Here is an 18,740-nt window from a genome sequence, read left to right on the forward strand (position 1 = left end):
CGGTCAAAATCAATTAAAAATTGCGAATTTCTCCAGCTAAAAAGGAACCACAACTTCGTGCAAATAAACGAGCCACTTCAGCTCAAATAAATGCCCAAGTGCTGACGATGAAGCTTTTCCCACTATACTGCAGAAACTTCGTCTCTTGCACCTACTTTCTTTATTGCAATTTTCCTTACTGCAATCAGCAATGACTCATCTCATATCCTTTCTTTCTTTTTCTTTCATGCAGTATGTTGGAAGTCACGCACAGACTCGCAAGAGCCGTCTTGTTAAAAATATGATCTTCTAGTCAAGACACTTTCTAAGCTTCATCATAAAATGTTTATAGAATATTTTTAAAAAAATAAATTATCAGCAATTACTTGTAAGTAGCTTTGAAACGTTCCTTTAAGTAATCGCCCGCAGATATTGGCGGGTATTTATTTTGTTCTTTCAAAGATTTCACAATTGTTGCGTCATCGGGATGAACAAAAAACGCAATCGACTGTCTTTTCATGCACACAATTTCATCGTCAAAAGAGTCTTGGCTAGTTTCTGTTGTCTTCTCGACACTGAATGCAACTCTATGTTTGGCAGCGACTAGGTCGTCATCAGTCCATCGTTGCATTAGGTCACCTAAGTTGACCAAAATGTGGCTGGGGTCGTCTGCTTGTGTAATATTGACAAACTTCCCGTCTCTGTTAAGGACTTGAAGACCGCTCAAGTCTTCAGACAGTAAAAACGTTATCGAACTAAAACAGCGTGTAAATTTGAGAAATTTAAGATCATGATCGAGATTGTGATAATAGGTTCTATTAATAGGTTAAGTGGCCTTAATTTGTCATTTGCTAATTAAGCTTCCACGCCCCACTAAAGAGCATGAATGACAAATACGCACCCATTTTAGATTCCAAAATCTTTAAACATTTACTGTATTTTCAACAATTTCATACTGCTAAGAAAATTTCTAGGGGTTCAACATAGTATTCATGGCCTTCAACTACTTTAAAAGTTATTTTTTTTGACAAAATTGTGAATTAAAAATAAGCTGATTCCATTTTGATATTTGGAAGAATTTCGTCTTCAGATTTATTATTTGTCTATTTTTGGGACTGTGCTTAAACCGGACACTGCAAATTTATCCTTATTGGTAAAAAGGTCCCTAATTCGTCAACTGGCCTTGCAAGGCCAATTAACAAATCATGATTAGAAGGCAGCGAAAAGATAGTTGCAACAAGATTTGACGAACTATTAGGCTCGATTTCACACTGGTGGTGGCGGTGGCGCCGGGGGCGGGGCTCAAGCTGATTAAGGCTATTCTTAAATGTTCTCTTGACCAGCACTCTGAGCGTTTGATCATTCACCAGTGGTGCTTACCCATAGTCGCTATGTTCTCCACATCTCATTTGACCTTGTCTGACACCTGAACACTCTAATTGGGATCTTTTCAGAGGAGGGTAGTATAGACACCTCATGGCTGTCGGGTTCCCTTCTTGGCCAATGGTCGCATGACTGTCCGTGAAGAGATTGACCTCCTGACCTAGACCTGTATAATTAACAGTCTGCTTCACGTATTTTAATCAGAGACAGTAGGCACAAATACATCTATATTTCAATGGAGGGACTGAGAAGCAATGTTATAAAAACCAGAGGCTTCTAATACTAAGCGAATGAAACTTCGAATCTTTCCCGCTATCAATAATTCGTTCTATTTCCTTCCTAAAATTTAGATTCCTGTAGTTCAGATGAGTAGCTCGGTTTACAATCAAAATCAATTCACCCTCATAATCTGGAAATTAATTGTCTTGTCCTGTTGCATTTCTTTGCCTGCATAACAAGTATAAAAACCTAACCCCCTCCCCTGAAATTCTTTAACAAATCAAAACTGACAATGGTGCTATATTTTTTGTGCGGGGGGGTTTGGTGGGTGTAAATAAATGTTCAACACAAAATACTGATAGTGTACCCGTCAAAACAGTACAAACCTGTAGCAAGTACCAAAAGGAATCTGAGTGATATTTTCTTCAGTTTATCATACAGACAAATCAGTTGCTGTTTAAACTCGTCATTGGGCCATTGAAGGTTGAAAGAGGCGACCTCAGAAGGGACAATGTTGAATGCTTCTTTCATGTCACGCAGAGACTGCGTAGGGTCAAGACACTCCATCTGAACATTTTAATTACATTTCATGGACATTTTAATTGCAGTTCAACTCTTCATCATTATGATAAAAGCATCTATGACCGGACGAAAAACTTGAGAATCCTAAATTATGGAATTAAGTTGAAATGACCGATCCGAACATATTTTTACAAATGCCCAAATTCATGTCTAAATTTTTATCTCAACTCAGAATTTTGGCCCATTTTAGAAAATTTGTTGGCGTTCACCATTGAGTTGGTTGGTTAACCAACACGCTCACAATAATGATAGTGCTCAAAATCGAAAACCTTGATTTTGACTTGAAAGATTTAAGTTTTGAATAATTGGCTGAAAAATGGATTGCGTTCGGAATTTAAGTTTATGAGAAAATTTCAAAGCCAGCCAATATCGCAAAAACAAACGCGTTGAATTTTCAGGAGAAATGAGAACTTCTAAGCGGATTGTGTCCTGTAGTCTCAATCAGAAGGCCTTGTTGAGATATTTGAAATTAAATACAAAGTATTTAAAATAAAAAACTAGGTAAATTAAAAACAAAATCAAAACACAAAAACAAAATTTAAATTTGTGATTGAAAATCCATAATTTCAGCTGATATTCAGATAGCAAAACAGCAAAACTTGCGTGACCATATTTGAACACGATTGAAAGTCACATAGGTTTTCACGTATTTTTCCTTTGAGACTTGTATTTGAAAAACGAAGGCGGATTCGAGTTCGGTCACAGCCCATATACCAAGATTTTGAAAATTACCGAAAGGAGATTTCATACCATTGCAAATACGGACAGTTCTCAGTAGAGCCTACCTGATGTTCAATCCATCGGCCGGGTAAAACCTTATTAATAAAAAAAATTGACAAAAGTGGTGTTCCCCATATTTCGGTACTTCATAAAACTTGGAACTGTTTTCAATTCTTATCTTCGGTATAACAAAAGTTTTATGAAATACCGAAATATGGTGAAGCTACTGCCGGAAAACACCATTTTCGCCATTTTTTCTCTTAAATAAAATATTTACCCGTATGATTGATCAAGGTCTCTCTTTGGCCTCGTCAAATTTTTGTAGCGTGCATTTCTTTGTTTTTGTTGTGTTTCAAACCAACTTTGTTCGCTTTCTTGAGAAGTTGTGTAGTCATTGAGACAAAACTGCTTCTGCTCATTTGCAATGCTTTTAACAATTCACATGAATCAATCCAAGTTTTCATTGATCAAACGCTCATCAACAAAACTCAAAGTCATGCAATTGTCAGTTCAGGATTTAAGGTTTTGGTGTCTTAAAAATATCGTACTTCAAAAACACTTTCAAAACGCCTTATAGGTATTTTTGTTTTCCAAAAACATTGGCCGTAGAAATTCACGAAAACTTAGCAAAGGCACAAAAAGTTTAATCAAAGTAATCTGTCATTTTTAGAGTTCGCATTTTTCTGTTCTCCTTAAATTTTCTGTTGATGTATTGTTGCAAGAGAAAGAGCAGCAAACACAATCTGGAAAATAAAAAAAGGATTTGAAAACCCGTTTCAATATCCTGTTTCCTGGTTAACCAGGTCAATTTTTTTGTTGCGTGATATTCTTTTAGTTTCAAACCAATTTTTTCGCTTTCTTCAAAAGTTGCGTGATATTTGAGACAAAAACTTCCTTTGCTCATTTGCAAGCGTCTTAATACAAGTTATAATTGATCAGACGCTCATCAATTAAGCTCTTTAAATACCTGTAACTGTCAAAATAGGAAAAATCTTAGAAAACATCAAACTTTTCATAACTTTTCATCAAACTTGAATGACAGTTGAAATCAGATTTCCTTCAAGAAGGCAAGAACAAGAAGAGGGTTCTTGTAGCAAACGCAAGTCAAAAGAGATGGATACCTATCAGCATCCTGGAAAAACAAAGAAAAGCTTCAGGGTTGATCAGAACACTTTAGCAGATTTTCGGGTGGTTTTCAGTTTTTCAAGTACAAAGTCCAGCATCAATAAGAGAAAATGGTTATTTTCGTTTTATCTGATCGTTTTGTGTTTCTTCTGTCAATTTTCTAAATTTGTGGCAATTGTTTGTGAAGTTTGTGGCGTGTTCTGAGTTTTTTCTCAACTAAAAACAAATTTTTTGTCAATGTTTTACTCGACTTTTTTCTTATATTCCTGCAGAAGAAGTCAACATCATGTTAATAAATTCACTAAGGTTGTAATGAAAAAGGTTGGAGGGCTTGTGTGTGCAGGAGGAACATAATAGAAAAATGCTGAAATAAAACTAGTTGCTGAGGTCAAAGCTGACAACCTGATAAAGGTGAATAAAGAACCAGTAATTGAAAAGGAACCAATTTAGAGTAACGGAGAACCGTTTTGGCGTCATGAAATAGATTTGATGACATGCAAGGCCGGGTTTTCTCCCTCAGCTTTTGGCCCGGCACTTCCTGCTATTGTCTTCAGGTCTGGAGAAGACTGCCCCTTGATGAATACAAGAATCGCGACCAGATGTTGATAAAGAATTGAAGACAAAAAAGTTCAAGCAAAGTTTCCAATTAACAAAATGTTTGCTGTAACGAAGGCTTCAAAGGGCACCAATCAATACGGGGCTGCAATGGGTCAAACATATCCTTGGGAGAATGCAGTCACGGCAACTCTTGACCAAGCACCAAACTTATTCGGAATTTTTCTCGGCGCTCTCAAATTTATGCAGTATCCTTAGTGAACTTCCAATGTGTCAGCCTTTTCGTGTTAGCGTTAATACTAATTGTTTTCGAAAAATCTTTAAGATTCGTAAAGAGCCATCAGTCAACCACAAAATGGAATTAGACAACTTATGTTGGCAAAATTGCTGTAATCGCAGTGGGTGGCTTCGGTTTTAATGTGGACTGCGCAATACTCTTTATAGAAAGCAGCTGAAGCTGCCTATTGGATGCTGTAATCTAAAAAGGAGCGTATATGGGGTTTTAGGAACCCTTAAAACCATAAGTCGACCATAAAATGGGTTTAGACTGTTTGTGGTGCAAATAGCAGTCGGTGGCTACGGGTGAAATATGCACTTCGTAATACTGTTAATAAGGAACAGCTGAAGCTGCCTACCTCCTGATCTAATTATCAAGCGTTTATGATCTTGCAAGAACCATAAAGGACCACATATTGTACCAGTTTAACATAAAATGTTATTGTGTTGAAATGCTTAAAAGTGGATTGTTTGAATGTGGTGCTGGAACAAAAAAAACATAAAATCTTGAAAGCCATAAAAGAATCATAAGGAACTCTTGACAACCATATCAAGATCAGGTACGAAACATTTGTATGGCTTCTATGGAACCATATATGGTTCTTGGATATGGTTCCTAAGAAAGGTCGAGCTGGGAGAGTATAGAAAAATAGGGGTGAAAAATTTGACTCGTCTCAAAAGCACAGTTTCCCCAATGTTTCAAAATTTCTTAGTAATCATCGAGCTCAACAAAGCTATTCCATCAATGTGTTGAAATTTTTGTAACGTAAGGAGAGTTGATTAAATTATTTGTTAGAAAGCTTACATTTTAGCTAGAAACGTTGCAAGAAAGTTGATTCTCAGGTAATTTAAACGATAAACAAAAACAGGTGTAAACAATAAACTTATTTGACATAACAGCATAACTTTCTAGAGAAAAGGCGCGTAGTACCATTTAAGATACATGCTACTCAAAATGATCCTTAAATTGCATCATATAAAAATAATATCACAAGATATATTTCAAAATCGCTAAAACTGTTTATTATTAGATAACTCAAATAACCTAGATTTGAAATAGATAAAAAAACATGGATAGAAATCAAAATCAACCAATCGTAAAAAAATAAGAACGATTTTTCCCAATGTTTCCATAACACTAAGATTTTCCTTTTTCCATGATTTTACCTCATCAAACAGATTAAGTTACAGGTTTTCATACACAAAACCCTAGTATCAGCAGTCAATTCAATCTTCTGTCCACTTGACAAAATATTCCCTTATTGTCAGAAAAAAGCAACCAAAAGCAGAACCATGGTGGATTTTTTTAAATGTCCTCCTTTAAATGGGGATTCGCATTTTGAAGCAATCCTGAGTTTTTCTAGTTAAGTCAGTTTTGGTCAAAAATCATTTTGAGAGAAAAATTTGGTAATATTGGCAAGCTCTCTAAATAAGGAACCATTTTTCGGAAGGACAGTAAAAGTTCCGTTGAGAGGAAACCTACAATTTCAAAAAATAATTTGCTTGTTGCTTTTTATTTGTTCATGCTACTCATCTTTGAACGCTGAAACGACGAATAAGTTCTGTAAAAAATGTTTGCTTTTTTCTGTTTTCAATTTTTTTCTGATTTCTTTTTAGTTTTTTCTGAAACAATTTTCCTATATTTAGTGTACTCAATCATTTTAATATTTTGCTGTTCACTAATTTTAGAACTTTATTACTGTTAAAACAAGTGTTGCAAAATTAGAGTCATCCTGCTGAAAGTTTGAGCAAGTAATGTATAGTTCTCTATAGGCTTTTAGTATCAATAAATAGACTTTAATAACAGAGTAGCTTAAATTGACTAATTTGAGCTCTCTGGTCTTCAGATGAGCTCATCGATCTTTCACATTTATATTGCTTGACAAAAGATTAATCAATTTTGATTAATCGAGTATAGCTTTAACTCAGTCTTTTCATTGGAATTCACTTCAATCAGGAACAGCCCTAAAACAATAGAAAGTTGTATTTGGGAAAACTCTTTGTTGTAGAAATACTTAAGTACATAGCACAAGATGTTAGCTAGGATGGCTTACAACTCCTGTATTAAAAAGGCTGAGAAAAGCCCCATACCCTTCTTGCTCTTTGGAGTGATACTTTTTTCATTCGGGAGTTTCCGCCCAATAGGCAATATCTGCAACGGATATAGTACAAAGATACCAGGCGTTTAAATTTAGAAACGAAAGTAGAAACAAAGACATTTACGGACTTGTTTTACTGGTCTGCTAGCTCGATATGAAGAAGTAGCAGATCAAGCAAGTTAAATTAATTATTGAAAAATTCTCGCTTTGTGCGCTTTCGTTTGTCATGACCAACTCAGTCGCTTAAGAGCCCAATTTTTACATAAGGCAGAAAAACAATTTGGATTGTTTAAGAATTGTAGACAAAAATTTTTTCCTTCCCTTTTAAAGAATCATAGTTAATCGCAAAATTTTAGTTAATCGCAAGTTCCCTTTTAAAGAATCATAGTTAATCGAATCATAGTTAATCGCAAAATCATAGTTAATCGCAGAATCATAGTTAATCGCAAAATCATAGTTAATCGCTATCGGGTTGTCGATGCCAACGTTGTACTATTATTTATGAAGTTAAAATAGATTTTTTGCCCTTGATATTAGGTCTGTTACTGATCAAACACTCGGCTATGCCCAAATAAGATGCCTGAGGATGTCTACATTTTTAGGAGAGGATAATTTCGACTTCAATTAATACTTGATGCACTGGATAACTTTTTTCTTTCGTAATGAGAAATCAAGGTTCATATATAACTATATTACTTGGTATCCAACATATCCGTGATTTCTATCTTCCTGGTTCCCACGTGAAAAATTCTGCTTTTCATCTTCAGGCAGACTGAAAAATTCTGCACACACTTTGTTCACATCTTTTACTTCATCTGAAGTCAAGCCTGTGTTTTTGAGATAGAGGAAGCCTGTATTTTTGAAAGCAAACATGACATGTTCTCCGACCAATTCTAACATTTCCAGATTCAAATCATCGTCGTCAGTTGAGGTAGAAAAGAAAGAGAAGTCTATTGTAGGAATGAATTCAGGTTCACACTCAGCTTCAAAAGACATCGCATCTGAAATTATAATTTTTTAACCAGACGCAACCTACGGAGATAATTAGGAGGCTCGTCCACCAAAAACTCAAAAATCTACCCTAGAAAAATTATTTTTTTTTGCTAATTTATTTCCCAATACACCAACTATCTAGGTGTCGAGAGCCTTGCTGATTGCAGAGAAATTCTCCTTAACTTTGCACTGCTGCTTAATAATTTTAGTTCTCGGAGATTTGCGAAAGAAATTTTGATGACAAAGGCTGTTTAAAACTTCTTTTAAGAAACTTCTCTAAAGGGCAACACAAGAACCCAAACAAGATGCCTCAGTTTTCTTAGATATATGAGTCTAATAATCATTTAAAACAAAAATTTTTTTACAAAAAAAATTTTCTTAATCCCAGAGAATTCTTGTATTTTTATTATCTATTTCATATAGTGCAATTGAAAAGCAGCATAAGAATCATAGAAAATTTGTGTAATAGAATCATACAAAATTTTTGATAATTTTGTACTACTTCAGAAAACTCAAAGCATGCCAACTATTAAAAACATAACAAACGGAACTTTAGATAAAAACGATAATCACATATTAAATAAAAATCAATGCTTATCTTTGAATACCTAACTAATAAAGTCAGTGTACTTTCCTATTCTACATAGGCAAAATGGATTGAAGATTCTCTAGACGCCAAAAAAACTTTCGCTCGACGATTCATTTTTCAAAGGAAAATGAAAAGGAATCAATTTTATCCATTTTTTCAAATTTATTAGAAAAAAATGAACCAACTTTTCTTAATCACGCCACAATTATGGCAGCAAAGACAAAATCGAGCTGGGATTTACTATTAATTTCTACTATCTGCTACCTAATCTAATGAACGACAGAACATTGCAACCATCGTATATTGATAAAAAAAAACTCAATGTGAATTATTTTCCCCATCTTTTTTTAAAATGTTCGTTTTTATTGATATCAGTTTTATTGTGCTATGTGGCATCACAACAGCTGTGATATATTAAGAATTGAATTTACTTGCGAACTGATTGTTTTTTTAAGCATCAGTTGTATTTCACTAGCTTCGTGACAGCACACGAATCACAAAGATACGATTTATTAGAAATTTGTTTTATCAGTACGGAATTATAAACCACCAAAAAACATTGAAACCATCATAATTATTAAAAAGTCAAAAAATCTCATGTAACCTTAGTATTTGATATCTGGGAGGGTCTGAGTATTGACAAAAATTAGTGAATAATGCAGATCAAATCAAAACTAGTCCTCTCAGAAATCGATATACTTTTCCAGTTTTTCTGAATCAAAACTCTTTTTCGATTAACGCAAAGTCCTGTTATCTGTCGTGCTATTACACAATTGTTTCGCAAAATGTTTGAAAAAATGTATTTTGTTTATTGTGTTCAAGTTTCCCGTAGACAATTTCTTCAGTGAAAAGCTCTCATTACAAATTTTCGTTGCAGAATTTCAAAATTATACTGCCTTTTGAACCAACGGTGGTAACTTTCATTCACCAACAGTGTTCGTTTTAGTTACAGCAACCGATTACTATTTATTAAGAAAGAAAAACAGAAAAAAAGTCACGCCATTATATAACGCCAGTAAACAAAAAGCAAACAAATTTGACAAAAAGCAAAGAACTAAACTAAGGCTTTAAAAACAATTGAAATCTAGAGAAAAAAAACAACTTGAATTTTTCAAGATCATTTATACTTCAGTTCATAAAATATTGAAATTTTGGTACAGGAATCTGGCTGCTCAACTGTTCAGCGTGAATTGACATTATGAATAAGCACTTTTTTCGATAGCAATTCTGAGAAAAAAATAGCAAAAGGAGATTATTCATAATGCAAGACAAATTTTTCTCTGCGACTAAATTTTGAGTGGTAAAGCTGAATCCTATACCGATCTACAGAGATCCTATGGTCTCTGTGTTGCTATGTACATCGCTAACACAAAAATGTATCGAAAAGTTCACAAACAAAAATGGCGAAACTGAACATAACATTGAAACTGTATACAATAATTAGCAGACTAGCGTTGCCGTTCCTTTTGAGCGACATTGCGAGTCTGCTTGTTATTGTATACAGTTTCATTGTCATGTTCAATTTAGTCGATTTTGTTGTTTTTTAAGAACTTTTTGATTTATTATTATGTTGGCGATGTTCTATAAAGCAGCACAGAGACCGCAAGATCTGATTAGTATTTCAATGAACATGCGGGAATATCCATGATTATAATAAATCATGCATGGTTATAATCAAAATAATTAAACAGAAATTTTATTTACAAAAATGGAAAGATTTAGAATACTATCTCAAAAAGGTCTGAAATAATTTTTCATAATTATTAATGATACAGAAGGAGCAGAGGGTGACGTAATCAAACACGCAGGTTGTCATACAAATCTCAATAGCCGCCACTATCCACTCAACAAATCTCAAATTAGGCCAGCAAAATTCTTGAGGGTAACATTAAAATTTACTTTTCACTAGCCACTAAACTACCCAATAGAAAATTTTAGTTCACGGAAAATATTCCAAAACATTTTGAGTGCGATACTTGAAAAAATTAAGGTAGCTGATTTATTAACTATTTATCAAGTGAGCGGACATCTGAGCGAAAAGAACATCACTTCTAGAATTAATTTCGGACTTGAAATGTTTTGAAAACTTTTCATCAGAAACTAAGATATAATAACTTCTTGATAAAAATTTTAATGGCTCCACTTCAACTGCAGTTGATGTATAATTGTACCAAATTCAAGTACAATTTTGGCTACCATATCAAGTCATTAACAATTGATAAATGATTTTAAGTGTTCATTTTGGTATGAAACAACCCCGTACTTGTATTTTCAAAATAAAACTCTCCTCAACTAGAATGAACGATGGAGTAGCATACAAAAAAGAGATGGCCACCAAAACCTTATTGCAACTACTTTACTCATCAATTTTACCTTTCTTGGTTTTTCCTGAAAAAACGCCAAGAGCATCAAGGTACTTTCATTTTTCAAAATTAAAAAAAAATTAAAACTATTCAAAAGTTTTTGACATTAACCATTTTTGGAGATTTCAACATATTGAGCAAGGTGAAGTAGAGTGGACACAAAAGATCCGCAACTTTTACCGCGTAAGATCTGATGAGGCACTTGTTGCACAATGTTCTCCTAAAAATTCTGACAAGATAAAATTTATCCTAAGAGATTTTCAACCACATCTCAGACAGCAAGATTTATGCACTCAGAACGAAGAAAAACTGGCTTTTTATCGCGTTAAATTTGTTAAGAAGATGTAAATGATAAGCGCTCCATTGGCAAGACGTTCATCGTTCAAGATCTGATAGTAAAAAAATTTACAACCAAGAAATTGACAGGAAGTTCTCGTTCGTTTTTTTCCGACCCACTTTAGTGAGGGAGGAACTTTAAACTCAACTGGTTTTTTGTTGTTCAGTCAATTTTCACCGATCGAAATATTCAACGTACAGAGTTGTGAGTGGTATTATTAGAAATCTTGTTAATCGTAGATTACCAAAACATACCCAGCAGATTTCCGGAAGATAGCCGCCGTTGATTCCAATAAGCATGATTGGGATTGAAAGAATATAAGATAATGAAAAAAAAAGATTTTTGTACAAAAACATTTTTTAAGTCCCATTTATTTTGATGGCATTTCGTAGCTGAACATTCTTCTGTTTCTTAGAGAGAGGCTACAGGGGCTACTATCATTGCGAATAAGCATTAGAGATGGTAACTAAGACTTATAGGAACGACGTTCAAATAGCGGGCATCTAAAATTGGGCTTTATGGGTTTATCCCGTTTCTATTTCTGACTTCAATTTTTTATACTGACTCTGTTCATTTTGAATTGCTTTGCTGAGCAACTGATGTTCAAAAGCACTTTCAGCAGAATGAGAGAAACTAGCCTAGAGAAGTCAAAAATATTTCACGCAAAATGTTGAAAAAGCGGCAAAATGAGGTAAAGCGAAACATTTTTTTTGTTCGACTAAGTAAAAAAAATTAGGAGCGCTATAATAGCCGACTGAGAAGATGAGGGCGGCTATTAATTAAAAAATCTTTTGAGTTTCACTTTTTTCCGAGAGGTAACGGAGGTTTAGAGTTTTGTCTAGCCTCGCTTCCTTTGTTTTATTTGTTTAACGTTTAAAAATTGAAGAAAGTGCCCAAATTGTTTGAACTTACTCTTTCGTTCTGTTCTTAGTTTCTTTCTGTTCATCTTTCTATTGTACTAATCTTCATTATGTTCAAATTTTCAAGAAAATTTGCACCAATATCCTTCTTTACCCCACTTCATCTAAACTAACATGTAGCGAAGATTAAAAAAAACTGCTAAACAATCTCCGCTGACTCTCCACTTTTACATGAGGTTCCAAACAATTTGGCGGCATTTCGCTAATTCAAATAAATATTAACCAAAAGTGCAACAAATGTGTTGGATACATTCAGAATTTCGTTTGCCAAATAATGTATAAGGCAAATGTTTGGAACAATCGCGTTTTCTAACAGCCCTGCAGCGATACTAGAGAAATTTTTGCTCTTATCGTTGATTTTTGCAATAAAAAAGGATTCTGATTGTATTATGGCTCTGCCCTTTCATAAAAAATTTTGAACAACAAGGTTCAAAAAAGAGAGATCCAATTTATGTTCAAATGACGCTCTATAAAAAAAAATGTTTTCTGAAAACTCAGTTTTTAATGGCACCGAAAAAAAAGTTTTCTTAATTATTTCATGATCTCTCGAATTTCGCTACCATTTGTTTTTTTTGTAGAGTACTCACTGAGTCCAATTATTGGAAGGCCTCATTAACTGTCGGATGAGCTATTAGTACAACAACCTAATGCAGTCAGTTAACATCCAACGGTTTTTTGCTAATAAAGCCTCACAATTAATCAAAATTCATGATTTAATTTCGATATATTGACGTATTTGTAAAAAAAACGTTCGGAACCGTTTCGTTCAATTGATGAGCAACAATAGCCAGGCTGATTTTGGTCTAATTGTGGAGTTTTAAAGTATTACATTCCAAGAATTAATTGGAGTGTAATGGGGTGCTGTTCTTTGTAAAATTAGCCTTTTTTGTTTTTTTTTGTATTTAGTATAGCGATTTTAAATCAAAGCTCATTCAATGAAAGATAAAATCGCGTGCAATTGAAGGCCGATGAAAATCCATTAGAATTTCATTTATAAGCATATGGTTTTCTGTCTTCAAAACTGTGTTTGCTAAAAATCATTTGTGAAATTTGGAGTTCTCTCTGTATTTGTTATTTTGTATTCTTTCAAATTAGTCGCACCAATCACAGGTCTAGATCGCTTCCTAAGCAGATAAAAATTAATCGATTTAGTTAGCTAGTTAAAAGCATATGTTAAGAAATTACAAAGTTATAAAAAACATTAGTTTTTGAGTGTTGCCGCTTTATATTATTTCCTGCACCTTGTAGCATAGACTGAGCATAAAGAGATTTCGCATCTTCTTTCAAGTGAAAAGAAATGTAGTCTTCAGTGCTGTTTTATCTTTTAAATAGTGACTTTTTGGCTTTGATACGAGTTTTCAATTTTTTGATTTTTGGACATTTTCTCATTTTTGAGGTTCATTTGCGCTGTCTTGTCACAATATCACAAAAATCACAACTTAGATATTAACCTAAGAGTGTTGACAAGTTTCAGTGGCTCTCTATCGAGGTAAAAAGGAGGCTATTGAATGATATAGTCAATAGCTAATGATTTTCACGTTAATGATTTTCAAAGTTAATTGTGTTCAAAAAGTATAAACGAATTTTTTAACTTTGCCCTTTTTGTTCTTATCTACATGTTAAATGTTTTTCACAAAAACAGGTCCCAGCTCTTCTCTGATGATAAGAAAGTTGATTTAATTATTTTAGATTTTATCTAATGCTAATTTGATTTTTTCAAGTTCTTTTTAACTAGATAGACATTGAGTTTGGGTCTTAATTAAGGCTTGTTGTTTTTAGTTGATATTGATGTTCGTCTTGTCCCGTATGCTCTTTAACGAGAGGTATCATCGGTCCTCTAATTATGCATTATTTAATTTGTGCAATGGTTAAGAGTTAAAAGCTATTTTTTAAAATTATCAAATTATTTTTGAAGACACAAATTTTTGAAAGTTTTTATCTGTTCCTTTTTTTGGTAGACAATTAGGTCAAAAATGTTGTTGAACGTCGTCGGAATATTACATAATGTGCAAAAGCACATTACTGCGCGTCTGTTTTGTAATTATTGGTTAATAAAACAAAGCATGACAGCTCAAAGAAAAAAGAGCCCCTCGAGTTCACTTTTTCAAAGTAGGCGTGACATTATGTGTTCTTGAACAATTATTTGTCTTCCGAACAAATCTGTGCTATTTAGTACAAACTTGGATGAATCTTGAACAGGTCGCTGTTATTGCAAATCTTAATTTGCTCAAAATCCTTCTGGAGAGCTAACAAAAAAAGAAATTTGTACTGATCTATAAGGTTCTGATTCATTCGAAACTCTTGATACTGTGATTGCCATAAATTCAATTTAAAATTTCGATTAAGAAACTCACTTAGAAAATTCAATTATTATAGAAGGGTAAACATTCAAAAAATTGTCAGTTTTGTTTCTCCAAGACGATTGAGTTGACCCCTACAAATGATATTCCCCGAAGATGAATTGTCAAATTTTTCCGTGAACAAATTTACCAAGGCATAAAAGAGAGCGCAGAAAGGCAACCTTTGAGTAATTCGATGTGCAACAACAACGGATGAAAAAATGAGTACTAAGGCAACAGCCATCCGTAGTCCTGAAAAAAAAACTTTCCATCCCGGGTAATTCTTTTTGAGCTCTGTCATGTATTTCATCTCAATTACGCTCAGCTGCAAGTACAGTGTGTTAATATTGTAACTTAAAACATAATTGTTACAAGATCATACGCACTCAAAACCTCCTGAATTCAGGATATAGCTGCGGACAGGATTTTCAAAAAAAGCAATCGAAATCAACGGTTTAACGTCAACTATTTGACCACTTAGATCTTTTCAGCAATATCCCCTTCGGTACCTAGTAGAGAATTGCCGCCCCATTCTGTGCTATACTCTGCAACAATATTATTCGGCCTACAGTTTAGATAGCCGGATATCAGTTTCAGCGCAATTGCTGACCGCTGTTCTCGGCCATGCCTCTCATGCGTTGTCGCATTTAATCTGGAAATCGCGGAAGGGTTATCGCGAAGAAGCCGCGACGCGCGCCAACCAACCCGCTACCTAAAACTCTTTTCGCTTTGTATTCCAACTCGGCAAAATGCCAAATCATGGCGCATTTTTTTCTATTCGATTGAACATAGTAGTATGCGCATATGTGGAAAGCTATTGAAGAATGGCCTCCCTATTGCAGGAAGCAATTGTTAAAAAGATCTGACTACTTAAAATAACTGAAAAGGTAAACCAGTCATGCAAAATTATCTCGCAATATTTAATTTTAAAAGCCGAATATTTGAATTTAATCGCATATTCTTGGTTTCAGGAAACGATAAATTTTAACCTAATTGTTGGCAACGTTAGCTTACTGCAAATACGGTTACCCTCGCTTATAATCTATTGAAATCTCTCGCTTATATTCTACTGAAGAATGGCCTCCCTTTTGCAGGGAGCAATTGTTAAAAAGATCTAACTACTTAACATAACTGAAAAGGCAATCCAGTCATGCAAAAATATCGCGCAATATTAAATTTTAAAAGCCGAATATTTGAATTTATTCGCATATTCTTGGTTTCAGGAAACAATAAATTTTGACCTAATTGTTGGCAACGTTAGCTTACTGCAAATACGGTTACCCTCGCTTATAATCTATTGAAATGACTCGCTTACAATCTATTGAAGAATGGCCTCCCTTTTGCAGGGAGCAATTGTTAAAAACATCTGACTACATAACATAACTGAAAAGTTAATCCAGTCATGCAAAATTATCTCGCAATATTAAATTTTAAAAGCCGAATATTTGAATTTATTCGCATATTCTTGGTTTCAGGAAACGATAAACTTTGACCTAATTGTTGGCAACGTTAGCTTACTGCAAATACTGTTACCCGTACCGAACTCCAAGTGTAAATCAGTATTGGGCAATTGTAAATGCAAGTCTCCGGTGTAATACATTCTCGCCTTCAATTCGCTTCTTTCAAGCGTATGTTAACGGCGCAAAAGTCAATATTTCACCAGTCGTACTGGCGCAGGAGGGAAAACAGCTATGGAACGAGAGGTTGTGTGTTCAATCCCCGCACGGAACTTTATTTTTACACTTGGCCCAAGTCGGACCATTGTAAAATCAGACTGAATGCAAGTCTGACATGAATCAGTCCAAAAAATGGCATGAATCAGTATGATTCAGCAATGATGAAAAATTGCATTTAAACTGGCCCAGTACTGAAACGCACTTAGAGTTAGCAAGGGGTAGGTTAATGTTGAGAATGATTTGTTAAATGTTGAGTCCAAAAACTTCTAGAAGGCGCTAGAAAAACCTGATCCTAGAAACAGGACTCTATGCTATAACGGAAAACGAATCAGGGGGTTTGTCAGGGGGTTTGAAACAAGGAATCAGTTTTGTTTCTCGAAGACGATTGAGTTGACCCCTACAAATGATATTCCCCGAAGATGAATTGTCAAATTTTTCCGTGAACAAATTTACCAAGGCATAAGAGAGCGCAGAAAGGCAACCTTTGAGTAATTCGATGTGCAACAACAACGGATGAAAAAATGAGTACTAAGGCAACAGCCATCCGTAGTCCTGAAAAGGAAACTTTCCATCCCGGGTAATTCTTTTTGAGTTATGTCATGTATTTCATCTCAATTACGCTCAGCTGCAAGTACAGTGCGTTAATATTGTAACTTAAAACATAATTGTTACAAGATCATACGCACTCAAAACCTCCTGAATTCAGGATATAGCTGCGGACAGGATTTTCAAAAAAAGCAATCGAAATCAACGGTTTAACGTCAACTATTTGACCACTTAGATCTTTTCAGCAATATCCCCTTCGGTACCTAGTAGAGAATTGCCGCCCCATTCTGTGCTATACTCTGCAACAATATTACTCGGCCTACAGTTTAGATAGCCGGATATCAGTTTAAGCGCAATTGCTGACCGCTGTTCTCGGCCATGCCTCTCATGCGTTGTCGCATTTAATCTGGAAATCGCGGAAGGGTTATCGCGAAGAAGCCGCGACGCGCGCCAACCAACCCGCTACCTAAAACTCTTTTCGCTTTGTATTCCAACTCGGCAAAATGCCAAATCATGGCGCATTTTTTTCTATTCGATTGAACATAGTACTATGCGCATATGTGGAAAGCTATTGAAGAAAGGCCTCCCTATTGCAGGGAGCAATTGTTAAAAAGATCTAACTACTTAACATAACTGAAAAGGCAATCCAGTCATGGAAAAATATCGCGCAATATTAAATTTTAAAAACCGAATATTTGAATTTATTCGCATATTCTTGGTTTCAGGAAACGATAAATTTTGACCTAATTGTTGGCAACGTTAGCTTACTGCAAATACGGTTAACCTCGCTTATAATCTATTGAAATCTCTCGCTTATAATCTACTGAAGAATGGCCTCCCTTTTGCAGGGAGCAATTGTTAAAACGATCTAACTACTTAACATAACTGAAAAGGCAATCCAGTCATGCAAAAATATCGCGCAATATTAAATTTTAAAAGCCGACTATTTGAAGTTATTCGCATATTCTTGGTTTCAGGAAACGATAAATTTTGACCTAATTGTTGGCAACGTTAGCTTACTGCAAATACGGTTACCCTCGCTTATAATCTATTGAAATCTCTCGCTTACAATCTATTGAAGAATGGCCTCCCTTTTGCAGGGAGCAATTGTTAAAAACATCTGACTACTTAACATAACTGAAAAGGCAATCCAGTCATGCAAAAATATCGCGCAATATTAAATTTTAAAAGCCGAATATTTGAAGTTATTCGCATATTCTTGGTTTCAGGAAACGATAAATTTTGACCTAATTGTTGGCAACGTTAGCTTACTGCAAATACGGTTACCCTCGCTTATAATCTATTGAAATCTCTCGCTTACAATCTATTGAAGAATGGCCTCCCTTTTGCAGGGAGCAATTGTTAAAAACATCTGACTACTTAATATAACTGAAAAGGTAATCCAGTCATGCAAAATTATCTCGCAATATTAAATTTTAAAAGCCAAATATTTGAATTTATTCGCATATTCTTGGTTTCAGGAAACGATAAATTTTGACTTAATTGCTGGCAACGTTAGCTTACTGCAAATACTGTTACCCGTACCGAACTCCAAGTGTAAATCAGTATTGGGCAATTGTAAATGCAAGTCTCCGGTGTAATTCATTCTCGCCTTCAATTCGCTTCTTTCAAGCGTATGTTAACGTCGCAAAAGTCAATATTTCACCAGTCGTAGTGGCGCAGAAAGGAGGGAAAACAGCTATGGAACGAGAGGTTGTGTGTTCAATCCCCGCACGGAACTTCATTTTTACACTCGGCCCAAGTCGGACCATTGTAAAATCAGACTGAATGCAAGTCTGACATCAATCAGTCCAAAAAGTGACATGAATCAGTCTATCATAAGTATTTCATTCCAACTTCAACGGCTGGAAGTTGTATAGTTAAAAGGTTTAATGAGGTAACACAAGCAGCTGCCACTTCGCCTAAAGATCTAAGTGTAGCCATTTTGGGAGATTTCAATTTGCCCCACATAAATTGGGAAGAGTGTACAGCTAGAGTTGCAGATGAACAAGGTTTGGTTGATTCTTTGACGCAAGATT

The 18,740-nt window shown here is 34.8% G+C and overlaps 1 protein-coding gene across 1 annotated transcript in view; it reads right to left on the bottom strand.

Moving 5' to 3' along the window:
- Window positions 1-333: 333 nt before the first annotated feature.
- LOC142335904 (uncharacterized) overlaps window positions 334-18,740 on the bottom strand; it is a 534,872-nt gene continuing 516,465 nt past the window's right edge. Inside the window, exons 2-5 of the mRNA XM_075384266.1 lie at window positions 7,635-7,939; window positions 1,968-2,148; window positions 1,360-1,528; window positions 334-734 (exon numbers count right to left, since the gene is read on the bottom strand). Coding sequence (XP_075240381.1) covers window positions 362-734; window positions 1,360-1,528; window positions 1,968-2,148; window positions 7,635-7,934 — 1,023 coding nt within the window. The 5' untranslated portion in view covers window positions 7,935-7,939 and the 3' untranslated portion in view covers window positions 334-361. The remainder of the gene's footprint in view (window positions 735-1,359; window positions 1,529-1,967; window positions 2,149-7,634; window positions 7,940-18,740) is intronic.

This window comes from Convolutriloba macropyga, chromosome 3 (genome assembly GCF_964194025.1).
Source record: "Convolutriloba macropyga chromosome 3, txConMacr16.3, whole genome shotgun sequence".
Taxonomy (NCBI): Eukaryota; Metazoa; Xenacoelomorpha; order Acoela; family Convolutidae; genus Convolutriloba; species Convolutriloba macropyga.